This window comes from Antechinus flavipes, chromosome 3 (genome assembly GCF_016432865.1).
Source record: "Antechinus flavipes isolate AdamAnt ecotype Samford, QLD, Australia chromosome 3, AdamAnt_v2, whole genome shotgun sequence".
NCBI lineage: Eukaryota > Metazoa > Chordata > Mammalia > Dasyuromorphia > Dasyuridae > Antechinus > Antechinus flavipes.
Window position 1 is genome coordinate 427,590,392 of NC_067400.1, and position 23,199 is coordinate 427,613,590.

General features: G+C 31.3%; 1 protein-coding gene and 1 long non-coding RNA gene across 3 annotated transcripts in view; one reads left to right on the plus strand and one right to left on the minus strand.

The window, feature by feature from the left end:
- Positions 1 to 23,199, plus strand: part of LOC127554598 (sodium channel protein type 3 subunit alpha) — a 135,358-nt gene that overhangs the window by 55,463 nt on the left and 56,696 nt on the right. The window contains exons 5-14 of one of the 2 annotated variants that reach the window (XM_051986248.1): positions 1,762 to 1,890; positions 2,396 to 2,487; positions 3,475 to 3,747; positions 4,007 to 4,070; positions 5,771 to 5,912; positions 8,114 to 8,320; positions 12,333 to 12,617; positions 17,476 to 17,676; positions 19,004 to 19,136; positions 22,928 to 23,166. In XM_051986248.1, coding sequence (XP_051842208.1) covers positions 1,762 to 1,890; positions 2,396 to 2,487; positions 3,475 to 3,747; positions 4,007 to 4,070; positions 5,771 to 5,912; positions 8,114 to 8,320; positions 12,333 to 12,617; positions 17,476 to 17,676; positions 19,004 to 19,136; positions 22,928 to 23,166 — 1,765 coding nt within the window. Of the gene's footprint in view, positions 1 to 1,761; positions 1,891 to 2,395; positions 2,488 to 2,578; positions 2,671 to 3,474; positions 3,748 to 4,006; positions 4,071 to 5,770; positions 5,913 to 8,113; positions 8,321 to 12,332; positions 12,618 to 17,475; positions 17,677 to 19,003; positions 19,137 to 22,927; positions 23,167 to 23,199 lie in introns of both variants that reach the window. The other variant, XM_051986247.1, reaches the window with a different exon arrangement.
- LOC127554600 (uncharacterized) lies at positions 5,421 to 8,200 on the minus strand. Its single transcript, XR_007952018.1, has 2 exons — positions 8,069 to 8,200; positions 5,421 to 5,511 (listed from the first exon to the last, which is right to left on the minus strand). It is a non-coding gene; the product is annotated as an uncharacterized LOC127554600 (long non-coding RNA).

A 23,199-nucleotide genomic window follows, 5' to 3' on the forward strand; every position in this document is an offset into this window, starting at 1 on the left:
TATGTGTCACCCTCGGTAACTCACTTAACCTATTTGCCTCAATTTCCTCATCTATAAAATGTTCTAGAGAAAGCAAACCACTCTAGGATCTTTGTCAATAAAACCCCAAATGGGACCATCAAGAGTGAATTCTATTAATGCAACAAAATTTAATTAGCTTTTTTAGCCCTATATGTTCATATGAACCTGTGATCAAGTAAAACTTGTAGATCTTTTTTTTATGAACTTTATGATCTTCCATTCTGTACTCATGCAACAAAATATTTCAGTCAGGGTCAGATTTGATATTTGTTTTTGTTAAATTTCATTTTATTGATTTTTGTCTATTGTTTTAACCTATTAAAGTAGTTTTGAGAATTGTCATCCATAAAAATTTTTATTCATTTACTAAATATTTGTCGAATTCCTACCATGCAAAGCCTTCTTCCAGGTGTTACATCAGGAATTTCCCATCCAAGGTTTATATTACCTATAGCTGTGATAAGCTTGTCTTTTATGTCTTCATCCAAAACTACTGTACAAGATACGGCTAATGATCAGAGAGAACCCTGGGTACTCCACTAAGAGACATTCCTTTAAGTGGATGTCAACCTATCAGTCAACTTTTCTTTGAATAAGAGTGTTCACTCTCTGCAAAGGTCAGCACCACTATCACCTGGCCCACATTTCATTATTTTATCCACAAGAATATCATTAGAGGCTTTGTCAGATGCTTCCATTGAAATCAGGATATGCCATGTGTATGGCATTTCTCTGATATCCTAGTTTAATAAGTATATTTAAAAAAGGAAATTGTCACTTTGTCATGATATGTTCTTAGTCACCCCTTGTTGATATCTATGGATTTTCACATTCTTTTCTAAATGCTTGCAAATCATCTTTAATAATCATTTCTAGAATTTTTTTGGAAAAGAGGCATTGTCTATGGTAACTTGGGAACAGATTGTAGAAATCAGCAAAACAGCTATGGCATGTAACCCTTTCCTCAAAGTACACCATGGGTAGCTCTCACCTGGGCAAGAATTATGCTTATTTCTCACTTTTTTATGACTATTCACACTTCATAGATATTGTGTAATTAAAGGTCATAGGTTTCTGTGATTGCCTAGGCTTTCTCTCAGTTCAGACATGAAAACTCTTTAGGGATTTGGGGGAGAATAATTGTTAATCTCCTGACTGTAACATAAAGGATTCAAAGGAAAGAATAGAGCCCCGTAATTGTTTTTTGGGGTTCTTATATTCAGGGCTAGATTTGTTCCCTCCCTCTCAGAGTTTAAATTATAGGTTCATAAGATCTTTCATAAGAGAAAGATGGCATGTCAAAAGGTCAATTAATCTGTTCCCACATCAGTTGATTGAATAGAAACATGTTGACTATTTGGACTGGTATAGAATAAACAGATAAAAGTATGGGGAAGAAGTATTCAATTTAGAATGTAAAATTCTGTCTCCTAGTTTAAAAATCTATCTAATAATAAATGTACAGAATTCATGTTATCAAGCCCTTATAAAATGCTTTGGGCAATTAAAACACAACAACTTGCTTGACTAATGATTAACTCAAGTGTCCTCTAGTGCTTAGGAAAACTGGTTTATAATACAATGTTTATAGTATCAGTAACTAAATTCCTCTGAATGGAACCAAAATCAGATTTGTATTTTTGTTCTGTAATTAAAAATATTAGCATAATTTTGTTTTTTTAAATTTTATATTGAAAAACCAATATACAGTATTAAATTTTGCTTTGGTGCTTCTTCTAGGTATACTTTCACAGGAATTTATACCTTTGAATCACTTATAAAAATTTTGGCAAGAGGTTTCTGTTTAGAAGGCTTTACTTTCCTCCGTGATCCATGGAATTGGCTGGATTTCAGTGTCATTTTGATGGCGTAAGTGTTTGAATTGCTCAAATAAAACAAAAGCATGAAATTAACTTCTGTATAAAACATACTGATCATACCTTTATCATCATAGTGATTTCTATTTAGTTGATATGTCTATGTATCTATTGCATGCATTTTTGGAACATATTCTTTATTGCAAAACAAAGTCTGATATAGAAGTTGAAATTAGGTAACAATTCTAAAATTGTAGGGAAGATATGATACACTAAATTCCTTCTACTCAAATATGTTAAAGTTATTTGTTGACTTCAGTCTCCTAGTGCCACCAGATAAAGTAAAGGAAATGAGTTTTATACACTAGCTCAGTTCACTTTGTTGCCATTTAAACTGAATTAGTAACCTTTTAAAGTGCAGATTGAAAAGAAAGGTAATTTCGACTAGCAATTTCATTGATTCCTTTTTATCAAAGTGGTCTGTGAGCCAAATGTAGCATTAATTACTTAGTAAAAATTATGCAAAAATCTTCAATAACTCTGATTTAATTCTACAGGTATGTAACAGAATTTGTAAACCTAGGCAATGTTTCAGCTCTTCGCACTTTCAGAGTATTGAGAGCTCTGAAAACTATTTCTGTAATCCCAGGTAAGAAGTTAACTGGTGTAAGGGATTAGGCCCCTTATATATCCAATTATTTCTTGTGTGTTATTGTGTTTGTGTGAACTCCCTTATACAGATATGTGACAGAGTTTGTGGATCTGGGCAATGTCTCAGCGTTGAGAACATTCAGGGTTCTCCGAGCTTTGAAAACTATTTCGGTTATTCCAGGTGAGAGCCAGGTTAAACACCGAGGCTGATTTTAAATATATCCAAGTTGAAAGCACAACTTTATAAAGCAATAAGCCTTTTAAAACAATTTACATGAACACAATGCAGTGAATGAAAGGAATAATTTTAATTATAAGGAATCTTTACATTTTTTTTTTATATTTGTACTTATAAAGTCAGCCCCTGAGTTTAACAAAATATTGCATAAGACAGCTATTTTTAAGAAATTAGTCCCATTTTTTTATTTATTGCATGAAGCTTCCTCCTAAAATATTTTAGAAAAAAAGCTTCAATGCTGGACAACTTCATTATTATAAATGTTTAGGACTGAAAATAGAAATCTATTTTTAAAAATTTATCTTAAAAATAGAAAGGATAATTTTTTTAAAATAGCTTCAATGTAACATTGGATATTTAAAATGTTAATTTATTTTTATTTCCTCTAAACCAGGTAAATAATAGTATATGACAATGTTTAAAGGAAATTAAACATAATTTTTTTAAAAAGAGCTGAAATAAAAAAAAGAACAGGGAAATTTTCTTTACATTGTCCTGTGGGCATATAATCCATAATAAACAAAATTTCTTGTGTTTTAAATAAAAAGTTATAGTGGGGAGCCAGAAAAATAGAAAGAACTTTCTTCTTCATTCATTTCCCAAACCCCTGGTTGTTTGCTAGGTTTTATTACCTCAAAAGCCAAACAATCATTTGAGGAATGAAAAGAAAGGGATGTTCATGCATGATTAATAAAAAATTGTGATTTGTGGCAGTATTAATACATTTTTCTATCTAACTCCTTGCAGGTTTAAAAACTATTGTGGGGGCCCTAATCCAGTCAGTGAAGAAGCTTTCTGATGTCATGATCCTGACTGTGTTTTGTTTGAGTGTATTTGCTCTCATTGGGCTGCAGCTGTTCATGGGCAACCTGAGGAATAAATGTTTGCAATGGCCCCCAGGCAATTCTACTTTGGAAACAAACATTACTTCCTACTATAATAGTACAACAGATATAAATGGGACATCTGTTAATACAACAATGAGCACATTTAACTGGAAAGAATATATTGAAGATAAAAGTAAGAAGTGCTACTATATATTAACCTGTTTATTGCAAAAATTTTTACAAATGTCAGTAGATGAAGAAATGAGGGTTAATTTAAAAGAAATTTTGTTTCCAATAACTGTTGTGAAATTCAGTGACTATTCTTAAGGAAAAATAAGGAGTATTTTAGAACTATGAAATAAGTGTAAATGCATGTCGTCATTATTAGATTGTATAAAATTGACTTATTAATCACATTAACCTATAAAATATTTTATTCTTTTCATTAACAGGTCATTTTTATTTTTTGGATGGACAAAATGATGCTTTACTTTGTGGAAATAGTTCAGATGCAGGGTAAGGAACATTAAGAAACATTTTATTGCAGAAAGCAAAAAAGAAGTGTAACTACATATAGAAAGAAAAGGATTGCCAATGAGATTTAAAATATTTTCTTTACTTTTTTGTCAGACTCTAAAATTAGTAACAGAAAGTCATTCCTTTGGGTTAATCCAGTGTCTCTAGAAGATTATAATAAACTGCATTTTACAGTGGAATGAATTTGTCCTCTCACCAAAACCTTATAATGTATTAACCAATCTTTGGATTTATAATTTGAAAAGCAGATAATAATGCCTTGAATGAATACAAGATATAGTATAGTAAGATTTAAAAAAAAGACATATATATTTACATGTGACAGAGGTGGGATAAGTAAGAGAAGCTAGCTCTTATTAAAGCCTTTCATCATTTAGCCAGATCTGATCTTTCAAATCTTCTTACTCTTTACTCCCCCAACACCTACTCTTTGATCCAGTGACTCTAGCCTCTTGGCTTGTTTCAAGAACAAGACACTCCATCTCCAGGCCTTGTCTCTGGCTATTCCCCCATACCTGGAACCCTCCCCATTCTACTCCAACTCCAATCTTCCTGAATTCTTTTAAGTCTCAACTAAAATTCCACCTTTTATAAGAAGCCTTCCAAAATCCCTCTCAATTCCCATGCTTTCTGTCTTTTAATTATTTCCTAGGAGAATAAACAATAACATTTGTCCTGTATATAGGAATTTTTATATATATTTATTTGTATATATTTATATGTATATCTATCTCCTCCCCCTCCCCCCATTAAAATATAAAGTCCTTTAAGGCATGGGTTGACTTTTGCATGTTTTAAGAGCACAGTGCTTATCACATCTTAGGTACTTAATGTTACTAATCTTTAGTCCCCCAAGAGATTCTTGCCTTCTGGGAGGTGATGCCATAACACACAAATGGATTGGATATAAATAAGCAGGGACTGGGCAAGGTCACCTGCCTCACTTTTCCCTCCAGAGCCCTCTGAATTCAGTGGCCAGACATAGATCAGGACGATCAGAGACCTTTTTAAGCCCTGGTCTTTTTAAGCTAAAGTCTTTAACAGGTCTCACTTTGACTGAGGCAATGCCCGATCAGTGATTAAGGGCAGGTAAGAAATAAGACATAGAATGTTCCCTCTTTTGCCCAGGGTATAAACACATACACACAGACACACACACACACGCAGAGATTTATGTACACACACGCACATGCATAGATTTATATACACACATGTGTACACACACACACATATATATATGTACACACATATGTGTACATATACACACATACACACCCAAATGGGGCTTGGCCGGACATATTGTTGGCCAATCAAAGACAGCAAGAGTGATTATTTATCATGTATTCTGATTTATTTAAAAGTGGCATCAGGGTATATTTGTATGAGAGATGAGGTCAATAGATCAACAGTAGTCAGCAGACTGTAAAAGGAAAAAGAAGTAGATTAGTTTCTCCATGCTTCCAGTTTTGTTCAAAAGCTAAGTTTTGTGATAACTATTTTGCTTAGGAAAATTCACGTGACAGAAATTTCTCTGTAACAACAACTGAAAATGTTTTATGAGAGTAAAGGGAAACAAATCCATCACAAAAGGATACTCAAATTATTGAATGCTTACATAATCCCAAATCAACCGAGGCTATCATACTAACTATATCTTTATTTCTTTTTACCATTTGCAGTCACTGTCCAGAAGGATATATATGTGTGAAAGCTGGTATTAATCCCAATTATGGCTACACTAGCTTTGACACCTTCAGTTGGGCCTTCTTATCTTTGTTTCGACTAATGACACAAGATTACTGGGAAAATCTTTACCAGCTGGTGAGGCTTGAATAATAAATTATTTAAAATTTATCATCAGATAAAATATGGTATGTAACTGAAATTTTAATGTAACATTATTTATAAATTCTGGTATAAGGTGAGTCTGTTTCATTTCTTTATCAATTAACAATCAATTAATAATTAACAATTTATCAATTAACAAATACAGACTCAGCAACTATTATTCATGAGATTTTGTTAGACAACATAGGAAATACGAAGGGTCTTTAAGACCTTTATTATCTTATTATTCAATGAGATTAAAATTGTTAAATGAGCAAAGTTCTTTGTAAACTTTAAAATGCTATTAAGTACAAAATACCATGATGATGCTGACACACACAAAATGACATAATTTTTTTCACCTCAAGCAGCTTTACATTACAGTTAGGTGAAAAAGTCATAATTACATGATAAGATAACTAAAAAATATAAGTTGGCGCAGCACAATTGATAGAGAGTTGTCCTGTGTCAGTAAGGCCTGGAATAGATAGTCTTGCTTCTGACATATACTGGTCGTGTTATTGCTGGCAAGTCACTTAACCCCTCACTTACTTGCTTCATACAACTCCTAAAACAATCATTTCAGACTAAATGTGGATCACACCGTAGTATTTTCACTTTTTGTCATTGTTTGCTTTCTTTCTTTCTTTCTATCTTTCTTTCTTTCTTTCTTTCTTTCTTTCTTTCCTTTTCTTTCTTTCTTTCTTTCTTTCTTTTTTTCTTTCTTTCTTTCTTTCTTTCTTTCTTTTTTTCTTTCTTTCTTTCTTTCTTTCTTTCTCATCCCCCCCTTTTGACCTGATTTTTCATTTGCAGTATGGGAAATATTTTTAGAAGAACTATACATAGTTAACCTATATTGATTTATTTTCTGTCCAGAGTATGGAGTTGGAGGGAGAGAGAAAAATTTGAAACACAAGGTTTTGCCAGGATGAATGTTGAAAACTATCTTTGTATATATCTTGAAAAATAAAAAATTATTAAAAATTAAAAAAAACAATCAGTTACAGAGTTGTCAATATTTATCACTGGAGAGTGTTTCCATGCTAATAAATCCCTGTGGTGCAGCTTCCCACAATGATGAAATCATAATTCTGTGCCACATCAATGGTATAGCAAGTAAGTGCAGAGTTCAGAGAAGGGAGAGGAAGTACTATCTTCTCCAAAAGAAACTCATTACAGGAAGGTGAGATATTACTATCCCAATGGCAGTAAATATCTTTAGACATAAAATTCCTGCATATTTAGAATTTTATAAGAGTGAACTTTGATAGAGAATTTTTAGAATAAAGTATCTTTCATGCTACAAACAAGTTTTTGTCAAAATGTTGTAATGTTATATATAGAATCACAGAATCTCAGAGTTAGTTGAAAAGTACCTCTGGGACAAACTATTTCTACTCACAGAAACATAAATTTCCTTTATGATGCATTGACAAGACATCATGTCTTGTCACTTTCTCCAAGAAGGAGAAACCTCCTATTGCCTCAAATAGCCCATTTGACTTTTGGGCAGCTCTGGCTATTACCAAGTTTTTTCCAACCTCAAACCTAAATTTGTCTTTTTGAAAATTCTACCTGCTGTTCCTGCTTTTGCCCTTCACCTTCCTGGATGTCCTCCTTTGGAATCTCTCCAAAGAGCAGTTTATCAATACTCTTCCTAAAATGTCATGGCAAGAACTGAACATAATATTTCAGATATAGTTTGGCCAGATCAGAGCACCATGGGACTATTAATACTGTTTTTTTTTGAAATATTAATTGCTATTCAACTATACTTTCCCTATCTCAAACTGGTAAGTTGATCTTTTGAACCCACTTTCCCCCAAATTTTATTTTTTAATTAACCTGTAATTGTTTTCTCTCTTTCCTTCTTTCTGATTATAAATAAAACAAAATGCATATAACAAACATACAAATCAAGCAAAACTAATTTCTATGTTATCTATGTCCAAAAATGTTTGTCTCATTCTGCCTTTTTAAATTTATCACTTCTTTATATGGAAGTGGAACTTCAGTTATTGAAAAAATTACAAATTATCACCATCACATTTCTTAATAGACTGAACCCAATAGCTTCATTTATTTTAGAAAAACGTCTTATCAATAAATTAGCTGCTAACCTCCTAAGTTGTGAAAGCAGTCTTTTTTACCTTGTATCATGAGATGTTATCTACACTTTTTTTTTCTTTCTCTAGACACTACGTGCTGCAGGAAAAACATACATGATATTTTTTGTTTTGGTGATTTTCTTGGGCTCATTCTATTTGGTGAACTTGATCCTTGCTGTAGTTGCCATGGCCTATGAGGAACAGAATCAGGCCACTTTGGAAGAAGCAGAGCAGAAGGAGGCCGAGTTTCAACAAATGCTGGAACAACTTAAGAAGCAACAAGAAGAAGCTCAGGTATAGTTATATTTTAAAAATGTATTATTCTAGTTCTTATATTCCTAAGTATAATTTATGCTATATTAGACAGGTAAAATTAGAACATGATATCCACTAATGTCCAACTCATTAGATAGCAACAGAATCTTCTTTAAAACTTAAAATAGCTTTTGAATTAAATTGGATTAATTTTAATGAAAATAATTACATATGTACAGAAACTTGTAGAAAGTATTAATAATAGGTAAATTCAAATAAGATTTACTATATGTTGCTAAATGTTCTTTTATGAAATCAGTATCATAAAGAAAATTATACTTTTCTTTTTATTAACTTTTAACTGAAAGTTATCATTTCCTTTAATAACTTATAACATTCATCTGAGAAGGGGTCTTCATCACAATGCAAAGGATCTATGAAATAAAAAAAGGTTAAAACACTTACCTAGAGCCTGGATTAAGTGAAGTAGATAGTAAAACATACAGTTTGTGAAAAAATTTTGAACTACATCTCATACAGCTGTATAACTAATTTCCAGCCTTAAGGCAATTCAATAAAATGAAAATAAAGTAGGCTGGGTTAAGGGGTAAATAGTGAGAGAGTATGACTCTAGGAAAAAAGTTAAGATATATGCTGAAAATATAATACAGATCAATGAACTATTTTTAGTCAATAAGCATTTATTAACCACCTACTACATATGGTGATATAAAGAAAGGCAAAACATCGTTCTGATATCAAGAGGCTCACAATCTAATTGTTCTTTCATTTCCTGCTTATCAGTATTTAAACAAATTATTTATAACGCTCACCTCCTAGTGAATGAATACTCTGACTAAATATTTTTTTCTAAAAAGATGTTTTAAGGGAAATTAAATTATTATGTTTCCAAAATACTGCTCAAGACTATATACAGTTGTCTATTTCTTTAATAATGTTCTTGTATAGACAGAAGTTGAATCAGGTCTTTGAATAAACCACTTCATCTTCCTTTTCTTTAAATCTTCATCAATAAATATGGCAAGTTCTGCTCTTCCTTTCTATTGCTTCTTTGAAACTTTTAGATAAAAATATACTGTGTAATAAGAAATATTACTTGGAAATAGCATAGTGGAAATCGGAACAGAAGTGAATGCAAGGGATAATGCTGTAAAAATTACCCTGGCATGCATTCTATCAATAAAAAGTTATTTTTAAAAAAAGGAAATAGCGTAGTGGAGTGGAAAGTACTAATTTCCTTGCATTTGGATCTAGAAGACCAAGATTCAAATACTGGATCTCCTTTTTATAATCTGTGTCTTTGGCAAATCATTTAACCTCTAGGAGTGATAGGGGTGGGGAGTATTGAAGATATTTTAATTATTTATAAATTTTACTTTAGCTCATTAAATGAGAATTAAATAATAAACACTCAAACAAATTGATTCTGATAACAGGATAGAGGTTGCTTTATTCAAACTCTTTATGGTTGCTTTATGGCATTTATATATTCACCTAATACTATGTAAGAAAATATCAACATTTTGGAGCATCTAGTTGGTATAGTAGACAGAGCACCAATCCTGAAATCAGGAAGAACCCGAGTTCAAATGTGACCTCATCTACTTAACACTTCCTGGCTGTGTGACCCTGGGCAAGTTACTTAACCCCAATTGCCTCAGCCAAAAAAAAAAATCAATATTTTGCACATGATCTATAATCTTAAATTATTGAGTATTTGACACTATTCTAAAATATGCAAAAAAATATGATGAGATTTACAATGCTGACAAACTTTATGAGTTAACATTTTGTTTCTGAAATACAGTCATTTTGAGGGTAAAATGTGGCACCATTAAAATGTGTACAATCTTTAGAAATAGGAACTTGCTACATTTAGCTTAAGATGAAATGGAATTTAGACAAGTAAAATGTTAACAGTCAAATGATAATCTAGCTTACAATATTAAAGTTTGTATCTTCACATTTACCAAAAGAATGCCGTTGGATATTAATGCTTAATTAATAAAAAGTGGACAGACTTTCACTTGAGACATGAAGAAAGACTTTATATCAGCCCAGTGGATTCATATATGAAATGCAACTTAAATATATGAAATGCAACTTAAATAAATAAGGAAATACAAAACCACAAAAGGATAATAGATAGTTATGTACTGGACAATTATATTTAGCTATTCAGTACATAATCTTTGAATGCCTAGCATCATGTAACTCGTTATTCCACATGTTCAGAAGCTTATATTGATCTTAGAGGAAAACATCTCTTAAGAGGACAATTTTTTTAAAATGGAAAAAGATATTTTGTAAGACATAAATATAATCCTTCATATAAAAAAAGATCAGATGCTGTATCTTAAAAATATATGTGGGGAATTTTAATAGCTGTATTTTACTATAATTGAGGAAGAATTATGTAATGATGTCAGAATTGTTACATGAGGAAATTGTGAAAATAAAATGTTTTTATTATATAAATAGCTGTTATACATTGTAAGACTTAGAATTGACCAAGTCAGTTATAAAAGCAATAACATTCTAAACAAGATAGCACATTGACAGTGTTGCAATGTTAGCTATGAACAGATAAATAAAGAGCTAAAAATTTTTGATTCAGTGCAAATGATAAATCACTAGAACAATGGAAGTTATGAGCAAGACAGAGAAATGGGGGTGGGGGGGGGAATATCATACTGGAAGGCAGCTCAGTATTAGTGATGCCAGGGAGGCAATACATTTGAGTCACTAATACAGAAATATAAGTTTGAAAAAAATTTGGCCAATATGTTTTATAAATTTTAATTAGTTTCCATATCTGCAAGTAACAACTACTTCTCAAATTGCTTGCTTGCTGCCATCTAACTTTAGTCTCTTACACATTCTCTGCCTTTCATGAGGGGTGAAATAATATTGTTTTCTTTTTTATGCATTTTGTGATAAAACATTTTTATTCATTCAAAATATAGACCTAATGCCAGGCTACAAATAAGTCATGTCCTGGGAGTTTCCATTAGTAATACGCTATAATCTAATAGTACTTTTTTTGCTCTTCTGAGATGGATGCTTTACCAATTTTTTCTACTCTCTCCTATAGTCATAGTTAAATAAATCACACTTGAATTTTAATGTTGAAAATATTTATCCTTGAAATAAAATTATAGAATGGTTGTCATTTCCCCCCTAAAAGTTGGCTAACTTTCAGAAGTAGATGAGGTAGTCTTAGTTAAAAGAATCTGCTAAAAACTGAAAACTTAAAAGAGGGATATATTATGAATTCTTGTAACAATAGGAATTTATCATAAGATTTTGTTCTATTTTATCCTTTATTAATTAGTAAATAATTTTGGAACTAATTGGAAAAAATTGAAATACAATAAATAAACATGATCTAAATCTGAATTTCACTTAAGATTATGAACTTCAAGGCATAATTTAATCCAAACAAAGAACTGAGGATATTTTTTCCTCTCTTTGGGAAGGACTGTAGTCTGTAGTTAGTACAGGGAGGCATGCTCTGAATTTATAAGAGAGAAAAATGTATCTTTTCCTATACTTAAAGTGAATACCATTTAGTTATTCACCATACATACAAAAAGACAGTTATAAGCAATATTTATGACAATGGAAATCTCCCATAATGTCTAGGTTGTCATTATGAATCCACCAAAATTCTCAGAAACACTTGTGAAATATCATAGGAAATTCATACTATTAGTGGCAATGGATGTAATAAGGGAACATTTTTTCCATGAGCTAATCAGTAAAAACTAAATGACTGATCCAGGAAATACAGAAATTCATCCCACATGAGACTCCAAAATCTTATTAATTACCAAACTCAAAATGGAAGAACAAGGTTCACTATTGGATAAGATAAATTTATATGTAAAAAAAGTTAAATATATAGAAATATTTTTCAACTGTAACTCATAAATTATGAAGTATGTTTTGATATGTTATAGTTTGTAAGCTAATTATGTGATGTTTTAAAGTTCTGCATGCTAAAGTGTATGATTTTGTGGCACAATAGGCAGTAGCAGCAGCATCAGCTGCATCAAGAGATTTCAGTGGAATAGGTGGGCTAGGGGAACTCTTGGAAAGTTCTTCTGAAGCATCAAAATTGAGCTCAAAAAGTGCTAAAGAAAGAAGAAATAGAAGGAAGAAAAGAAAACAGAAGGAACAACCTGGAGGAGTTCAAGGAGAGAGTGATAAGTTTCCCAAATCTGAATCTGAAGACAGTGTGCGAAGAAGTTTCCACATGTCGATGGATGGAAGCAGACTGAATTATGAAAAGAGATTCTCTTCTCCTCACCAGGTATTTACTCTTATAAATTCTACTGTATGGGAAGCTTTGGCAATACATAGTTGTGATTTCACTGTGTGGAAAAGTGAAAGAACGGATGGACTTACATTTTAATGTATTTATTGACTCATCAGTGACTCTAATTCATAAAACAGCCATTTAATTTTTTCCCATTTGTTCAGGTATGATTATTTACATATGTTGAGAAAATTCAGTTAATAGGTCTGAAACAGTTAAGAATATATTTGGTAAGACAATTTGGTATCTTTTGATTTTTCTACCATTTTCATGTTTTAAAAAATAATGAAATTGTAATCAAGATGCCTAAGTTGCCTTAAAAATTCTACATTTGTCAAAAGTTATAATTTTGAATTGGGTACAGAGTTAGAAGAAAAATGTTACTATGAATCTACCCTGTATCTTTAGACAGGATAAATGAAAGATGTACTAGTGTAGATTTCCATTATGTGATTATCACATCTGCAGCGTACCTATGTTTAGGAATTCTTAAAGGAGAAAATTAAAATAAAAGATGCTTTCATTTTTCCCTCTGATTTAATTGCTATCTACCAATGCAACCAGTGCTGTAGGATATAAGAATAGTCTTAAAGGCAAAATAAAACAGAGCAAATATATGTTTCTGAAACTAGAATAATAAGTACTATTTGAGCTTTGAAATCTTTGTAATGCTTCAGTGGGACTACACAACACATTGTTATGAATCTTGAATTCCATTCATCTGCAACATAAAAGTACCAATTATAGGACTAAATTAAAGCAACAACACATGATCCTGCTCTTTCTACACAAACATAATGCAAAAATTATTCTTCCTAAATGCAAGGAGAATTATAATATAGAGTGAAAGAAAATCAGATATTTCAGAGCAATTGAACTAAAGTTGTCTTTTTTTTCCCTTCATATTTATAGACTGTTTTCTTGGTCAGAATTTCTACAGATTAAATTAGTTTGACAGTATGTGGAATTAAAATATTTGTAAAGTCTCATATTAATAATCGAAAGAGATGAGTAAATAGAGATTAGAGTTAAAAAGCTTTGCTATATTTCCATATACATGTTCACATATGTCCATATGTAGAATATTTACACATATGCATATCTATGTATATTTGCACATACAACTTGTATTTAAGGAAATTATTATTTCCACAATTGCTCCATTATTAAGTAGGTAGATTATTATTTGATTTTTTCCCCCAGTGTGCACCTATGATTTAGTTAAGATAGAGAAATCCAAGAGTAGAAACTCTTTTCATCCAGGCATATTAGTTATCTGATGACATTTATTGTTGAAAGACAATGTATCAATTTCCAATAGTCTGCCCTTGTAATTATTTACATGCCTCAGAAGAAATGGGACTCAAATAAGTGTGTGAATGTATTTCATATAGCAGAATTCATTAGCAGGAACATGCCTGCAGCAAGTTTGAAATCAGTGAATTAAAAACCCTGAATAGTCAAAACTAATACATATGTCCAAAAGAGTAGTAGAGAGAGAGAATGGAATAAAAAGAAATGATTGGTTGTTCATATGATTTGAAAACAGTAATTTAGTCAGGAAATAGCACTAAAATTTTTATTTAAACTTTCCCACCCGTTTTTAATCATTCATTTCTCCATTTCTATAATGGGAATTTTATTTAAAGATTGGATTTCTCTGTTTTATTATCCCTGAGAAATTATTGGTCATAGCATTATCTTATGTTTACTTTTCCCCCTTCTTAAAAGTCTTAAATTTCTATATTATCTTGAAATCATGCAATGATTTTCTTTCTAACATGTTCTGCTATGTCAAAACAATCTAGTATTTTTTTTACAGTAAATGATTTCTATTATTTAATAATTATAATTTTAATAAAGATATTGGTTCTGCTATAAACTACTTGTATGGTATTTAGTTTCTTTAGTCTTCATTTCCACATCTATCCAATGAGGGAGTAAGACTAGATGGTCTATGCTGTTTTGCTCCCTTGAGTTTAATTTTACCCATTTGAAAAAACCACTAGGTTTGACATCTTTTAACTCATAACTAGTTTTAAGCATGCAAAATACTTGGGCAATATGGAATCTTAGAAAAAAATCTGGTCAACCCTTTTATTTTACAATTAAATTGATAATTCAAACATGAAATGATTTCTCCAAAGTCACACTGTTAATAAATATCCAAATGAGTAATTAACTCAGGGGATCTGACTATAAGACAAGTCTTCTTTCCACATAATACTGTTCTTCTATGATCTCTGGTACTAAAGCTGGGTCATGAAGCAATATAGAGTATTGGAAAGACAAAGAGACTCCAATTCTGGCTCTGACATTGACAAGTTACATGATAAATTACTTTAACCTCTCTGAGACCCAATTTCCTCATTTGTAAAATAAAAATGATAATGCTTGTAGTACTTGCTTAGCAAAGTTGTAGTGAGAAAATATGTGTAAAGCACTCTTCAAACCTTAAAACACTATATAATGGCCATTATTAGATATTTAAATAGTCTCATGAATATTTTTCCTGCCAATATAAGAGCTGAGCTAAGGCAGAGAATTATAAAGATCTATATTTCTCAGTCTAATTTTAAAATATTTTTTCTGTCTAATTATTGTTTTTATGGCTAAAATAATTGCAAGTTAAGTGTTTTATATAAATCGCATTTATTTTATTCTTTGTCTCAGTGATTAAGATTTAAAAACAACATGCTAGTTCTTAGCAACAAAAAGAATTACTAATGAAATTAAATAAGGAAAAGCTGCATGATAGTTTTATCACATCGTGATCACCTCCGTGAGTCTCAGAACTGAACACAATATTCCAGACAGTGTTCTGACAAGGGGAGAGTACAGCAATACCATCTATCACCTTTCTTCCTTCCTCCTTCTTTCTTTTCTTTTCTTTTCTTTTCCTTTCTTTTTTCTTTCTTTCTCTTTCTCTCTTTTTCTTTCTTTTTTCTCTTTCTTTCTTTCTCTCTTTGTTTTTTTCCCTTTCTCTTTCTAGATGATTACTTATACTGCTCATTTTCAGTGTGTATTATAATAGTTTATTCAATTCTTGGTTCAATGAAAGAAGAGGAATGAATGGGAAAACAGCAATGAGATAGAATTGTTCTTCTCCCTATAATCCCCTTAATTTTAAGGTCCAATGCTATGGGAATATTGAAGAGGAGAGAAAAGGGTAAGGATGGGAGAATAAGGAGCACTGAGGCAAAGATGAAAAATGCATGTTGGAAAGGAGGTGAAGTGGCAGAGAGGTCTTAAAGGTGGGGACAGGAAGAAGAAAGAAAGACATAAAGGAAAGGAAATTCTTTACAGCAGTGGGGAGTTCTAGTAGGGACAAGGATAAGAGGGGCAAACATTAGTTACTACCTATAGAGTAATATTTATATATTATTCATATTATAAATCATCAGATAATTGGGGAGGGATATCATTGTGGCAAATAGAGTAATTTTTCTATGAATCATTTTTGAAATGTTGCACTTAACACTATAATTTTTGGCATCGCTAATGAGTGTATCTTATGAGCTATAAAATGGTTGATTTTAAAAGGATGTTCATAAAAAGTAGAACAGATTAAATGCTAGATTGCAACCCCTACTTCCAACACTAATATCTGTTATTTATTTATGAACATAGGTGATAGATGACATTCCCTGGATCACAATTTCTTATACTATCCTTAAAGAGATAACAGAAAAGGCTGGTGACCTTTTTCCCCCTCTCTTTGCTAGAATCTATCTTTGTAGCCTTTGTTGGCTACATATCTATTTGCTTTATTTTATCTTGTCAGTGTTAAAATTTTTAATATATTTGACAAAGGTAAATCCTGGGTAGCCTTTTTTCTGCTATGTCAGTCAAAATTTCTACAGAATAAGCAATAAAAAAATACTATCTGGTTAATCAAATGATGAATAAATAATAAATGGTGGTGATGATGATGATAGAATTTACATAGCATTTTATGGTTTGGAAATAATTTTGCATAGGTTATTTCACTTGATCCTCACAACTATAAGGTAGGTACTATTATTATTCTCACTTAGGTGAAGTGATTTTATGTGACTTGCCCACAGTCACATAGTAAGCATCTAAGACAGACTTTGAACTTATCTTTTTGATTCCAACTCCTAACTTTTGTCATGGAGTTGAAAATACTAAATGGAGTTAACCATTAGGAGCTATCAAAAAAGCTGTAGGCAACTCTGCGGGGAAAAAAAGCACAAATGTTGTTCTAAATTCATGGACGGTCACCCAGATATGACTAATCTGTACTTGCTTTCTGTGTTTTCCCAGGTACATGAGAGTAAAATTAATTTCCTTCTATATTCATAAAAGGAGAAAAGAGAGAATACTTCTTTACTGGGATCTTTGAAGGGGAGAGGGAAATCTTTGATAATTTCTTATTCAAAACAAATTATTCATGTTTTTTGGAGATTAGGGAGCAGAAAGAATTATTTTCTAAGTTGTATTCATTTCCAGTCACAATGCCTTCCTATTCAAAAAGAACTTTTTGCAACTAACTTTGGATATGTTCCTCAACATAATTTCCCCAAAAGGTGGCTTATGTCGTAAATAAAGCTATTATCCTTTATAAAATAGCCACCCCAACCCAAAAGAAACATAATTGAATCATCTTAAGAATTTAATATAGGTAACTATAAAACAAAAATAACTTAGCTGCTGTAATTATCAGTGTGAATGTGGACATGTCATAACCTTATCATAACCTTATTAAGCCTCAGTTTTCTTGTGTGCAAAATGAAAGGCATGGATGAAATGATTTCTAAGGTACTCTCTACACTGAGGGTTTATGCATTCAATTTATTTTTGCTTTCTTCTTCTTTTTTGCTATATTCAGTCTCTGCTGAGCATCCGTGGCTCCCTGTTTTCCCCAAGGCGTAATAGCAAAACGAGCATTTTCAGCTTCAGAGGTCGAGCAAAGGATGTCGGCTCTGAAAATGATTTTGCTGATGACGAGCACAGCACATTTGAAGACAATGAGAGCAGGAGAGATTCACTCTTTGTGCCGCACAGACATGGAGAACGACGCCACAGTAACGTTAGTCAGGCCAGTATGTCATCCAGGATGGTGGTGCCAGTGCTTCCAGCCAATGGGAAGATGCACAGCACTGTGGATTGCAATGGTGTGGTTTCCTTGGTGGGTGGACCTTCAACACTTACGTCACCTACTGGACATCTTCCACCAGAGGTGATAATAGATAAACTCACTACTATTCACATGATATGCAAATCTGACATAGGTCAAGTCCGGGTAGTATTTTTTCCTCTCTCTCTCTCTCTCTTCCTTTTCTATATCAGTTTGTGTTTCTATATAACAAGAAACACAAAAACACTGCCTGGCTAATCAAATGATGAACCAAAGAATCTAAGGAATTCCTTAAGAGTTCTTTTCATTTTCTAAAACATTAGGCTATATAGGAAATGCGTTTTGTACATATACTTAGCATTAATAATTTTGATGCTGAATCTTTGCAATATATCCATTCATTCTAAAGGTGTATAGTCACATACTGCTATGTTCTATAATATTTCAAATAATTATTAAAACAATATATAAATATCTAATTAAATATCAACTCTGAATTTTGGTTATTAATTTGGATATTAACTTGATAATTTTTTTGGTAGCACTATCTTTAATCTGAAAATCAATCATTGCTAACAGTGCTATGTTCAAAGGGCTAGAATCTAGATGAAAATCATTATTTTTTTTGTCTTGAGTTAGAGACCTCTAGTGTGATTCCAGGGTAGAAATTTAAATTCAAAGTAATTAACAATGGCATAGGAAAGCACACACATTTCAGTGCACATTTGTGTTCATGCATGAAGAAAAAAATTTGGCCCATGAATGTCGGTGTTGTAATGTAGCATTTAAGAAAATGAATCAATCTAAAGAATATTTAATTCAAATATTTATTTTTATTTTGGGAGGAAAATAATGTTCATATAAAACTGAACATTATTACTTTAAATAAGCAAAACAAACAAGCAAATTGAAAATAGAAACATTTTATATAGAACTGGGAATAAATGGCTTTTAGTTCATTTAAAGAAAAAGAAGTTGTCATTGAAAATCAGAGTGATATCTTTATCACTTGAAAATTTGAAGATGAATAATGATATGGTGATATTATTAGGATTTTCTAATATTGATTACTTACCAAACCGGTAAATTCTTTGTAAAAGTTATCAAATTTAGATAAAGAAAGCTCATTTACAAATGAATGACAAATTTCATAATCTATACTACATTATACACAAATCTGCATGAAGCATGACTTTCTAAAAGTCCTCTTAGTTGCTTTGTTATGCTTTTAGCATACAATTTAAGATACTGGTTTGAGCCATCAGTATTTTATTTGCAGGGCACCACTACAGAGACTGAAGTGAGAAAAAGGCGATTAAGTTCTTACCAAATTTCAATGGAGATGCTAGAAGATTCCTCTGGGAGACAGAGAGCTATGAGTATAGCCAGCATATTAACTAATACCATGGAAGGTATGTAGTGGGCTGTGCAAAACTCACACTTTGTTATGGAATATGCTGGTCTTCATTAATTGCTGAAATTAATCTGATTTTGTAGAAAAGTTAGAATATTGAGATTTCATTTTATTGCACATGAGATCACAGCAATCTGACTGATGGGACTTCATATAGTTCCTAATGAATACTGCACTGTCTTTTTGATTTAAAAAAAAAAAAAAGCAGTTCTAAAACTTTTCCTCTCTGCGTCTTGCTTTATCTCTGATCTACAGTACCAAGTTACTGCATTATTATAATTTTCTTTTCATGTTTTCTTATGAATTCAAAAATTTAGCAAATCATAATCATTGGCTTAAACAACTTTTTGTAATCCTGTTTTAGATTAAAAACATGTAATATGGACTTCAAGAAAAAAAATCAATTTGATTTTCTTCTCCACCTCAAGAAACCAATATTCTACAGTAATAGAAAGGAAAGTGGTAAATTAATTTGACATTTCAGGGATTCTATCACACTTAGTCATGGTGATTGATGAAAAGTTCCTTTCCTTCATGCAGCAGACACATTAAAAAAATTAGTATTCATACTGGTCACTCTCATGTGACCAGAGAAAAATCTATTCATGTCTTTCAAGTAGGTCAAGGAAGCATAAGCTGTGGAACCATTCCTCCTCCCTCTGCAAATGAATTTGTCAGAAAGACTATATACATACTACATCATCATAGTTTATTTTCTCTCTGCCCCCAAGGAAAGTAAGTGTTGTGTGACTGGTGACATGCTATAATGTTGACTAATATATCACAGCCTCTAGAAAATACTAATTATATTCATTATCTACCTTTTGAAAGCATATTTGTGTGTGTGTGTGTGTGTGTGTGTGTAATACTGTTTAATAATATACTTTCCTATTATAGATTTCTAAGGACTCTAATTTCTTAAACTTATGATCTAAGAATAAATATAACAAAATATAATTCATACTTTTGCATAGCCATTGAGGTACATTATTTTTATAGTTACACTCAAGTTACATTTGAGTATTCTGCACTCTCATAGATATTTCAATGGATCTATGATTTAAGTGGCATGACCATTGCCTCCATTGGTACATATTGCTTTCTCATCACATGTAATTCTTCTCAATATTTTTCCATATATCGTCCATAAAAGATATACCCAACATTTTGAATATCATTTTCTAGGTTTTAAAAAATGTTTTGTAGATGTTAATCCAATACTTCATTATCCATTTATTATTCCTTTCTCTGATTATTCAATCAGTTTACTTCCTTTTCTGGCTATACATTTCTTTGATGATATCCTTTACAGCATTCTTTGCACTGAACTCACTATAGGTAACATGCTCTAATCTATTTATTCTTAGGATACAAATTAGTCTTTTGTAACAACAGAAATTTTAATTCTTTGGATATCACCGTATTCTATGAATTGTCATCATGTAGTATCTCTGGGAAAATACTATTGTTGAATAGATGGGCATTTGTGATCAGGTAGTCACATGAGATATTTGAAAGTACTGTAAAAATTTCTAAATATAATCCAAAACATATGCTCTCCTCCCATTCCAATTCTGGACCTAGCTCACTGTTCATCTGCAGTGTGTGTGTGTGTGTGTGTGTTTGTGTGAAAGCTAAAAATACTGATGATTGATCCAATAGGAGGTATTATCTACTTGATTTTGATAGGATTGCCAGGCAAATCTGTTTAGAATAACCACTGGCCATATTTAGTAAGCCCTCTAGTATTCTAGGGCTTGCTGCAATGTGTACATTATCAGCCACAAACAGAACATCTCTTTTCAATATAGACTTCAACATGGAACAATTTCTGTGATGCTGATGAACTCCTTTGGTGAGCATGTCTCCCTGTTTTAAACCTCAATTAATATTTATAATCAAAGGATTACTGAAAAAAGTTATCAGGATGTGATTTTAAAACACATCAAAAACATAGTGGAGGAAAGCCTTGAAAGTTGCATTTTGCTCTATTTAAAAATATTTTATAATCAATAAAGCATGGACATAGTGAGATCTTGCATTCTTAATTCTTCAGTCAATTATGAAAGCATTATGATGTGGAAAATCATCTATGAAAACCTGCCTATTCCTTTCTTATATTTTCATCAAAAATACCTTCAATACAGATGAGATATTAAACACACATGGATTGAAAACTATTAAAGCCTTCTGAGTCACTTTTTCTGATAGTAATGCTATCATTTACATTCTTCAAAACTTGCCCCTAAACAATATTTTGAAAATCAATATATAAGTGCCTTGAAAATTGAAATCAATCCTAATAATGATTTTTTTATCTTGTGAAGCCCAGCCACTCTCATCTATTTATTTTTCTTAGGTGAAATATGTTTCCTCTTAAAGTATATTAAATAATATAATGTTAGACTCGATTTGTGGTAGTTCCACTATGAATGGTAATTAAAAACATATCTCTGTCAAAATGCTAATAAGTCTGTTCCATTTTGCTTTTATTTTTTGTATTCTTGAAACGATCTATCTTAGTTGGATATCCTATGAAACTTTTTATAGTTCCTTTCTTCCTCTACTGGATTTCTCAGTGATGTGAGAAAATACGAATCCTAATGTTTTATCATTCTCCTACATAATGTTTTAGCATAATTTTGTATTAAAAAATAACTGCCCTTGTCTAAGGTAAAGAAATCGTATTTGTTGCCAATAGTGCTTTCTGAATTGTTTTTTTTTCCCTTGCTCCAGAAGGAGTCATTGTCCTAAATGTTTAAACTATTATATAAAGTTGATTTTCACTGAAGTCAGTATCTTTAGTTTTATCCATTTCTCATTTTTTTAAAGAATAAAACTCAAGTAGGTGAGGTCAGAACTCATAATCATGAAATATCTTCTCTTCATTATCCTTCTAATTTGGTGTTAACTTTAACTGGCAGGTTAACTAATTAGTGATTTGGTTAAACAAAGAAAACTGTTCTGAAATGATTTCTTTATTAAGATCTTGTTGGTTCTTGTCTGGTTTTAATTTTTTTTGATACTGTTTCTCATATTCATCAATTTTGGTTTCTGTTTTTGAATAAAATATTCATGCTATACAAGTATGAAATTTGCAAGTAATTTATAACCTTTTGGTCTTTGTTACATTTCATTTATAAACATAATTTTTCTAATTTATGTTTTTCTTTTTAAATTTTCTTTTTAAATCCATTTTTCATAGATTTTGAGAACACTAACTTCTTATAATTTAAAACAATTCTCAGAAATAGGTTGGGTGAAATAGAAAATAATTGTTTCTAGATCTAAAACCAAACAACATGTACATGTTCTCTTAATGTATATAACCTTTAAAGACAAGAAAATTTGTCTTGTATGATAAGAATAGCAGTATTAGAAAATGTTGAAAGTAAGATATTATAAAGTGAAATTGGAATGTTTCTCTACCTTTAGAAAAAATAGACTTAATAAATTAGACAAAAAACTCTGTCTCAATAAGCAATACATGATGCTTTTTAGCCCAAATAAGCTCAGTCACTTAAACCAGAAATAAATTATTATATTAGTAGAAGCATCCTCAAATTGGATTAAAGCCAATGATAGAATATATAAAGGAAACTCCTATCAATAGACATCCATGAAAATAGCTAATGGATTTGTTTTCTAAAGTGAGTTAGGTTTAGTGTCATGAATATTTGTTCTTTAAATTTCAGATTCAATATTTTAAAAATGTTTAAAAAATTAATTTTGACCTATTAGCAATAATGAGGAACTATGTCCTTTTTAATTCTTCCTCTTTCCTCCTAGAACTTGAAGAATCCAGACAGAAATGTCCACCATGTTGGTATAGATTTGCTAATACTTTCCTCATCTGGGACTGCTGGGATCCATGGTTAAAAGTGAAACACATTGTTAATCTGATTGTGATGGATCCATTTGTTGATCTTGCCATCACCATCTGCATTGTCTTAAATACTCTATTTATGGCCATGGAACACTATCCTATGACTCAGCAATTCAACAGTGTTCTGTCTGTAGGAAACCTGGTAAGTCCATCTGAATAAACAAAGTGATATGCA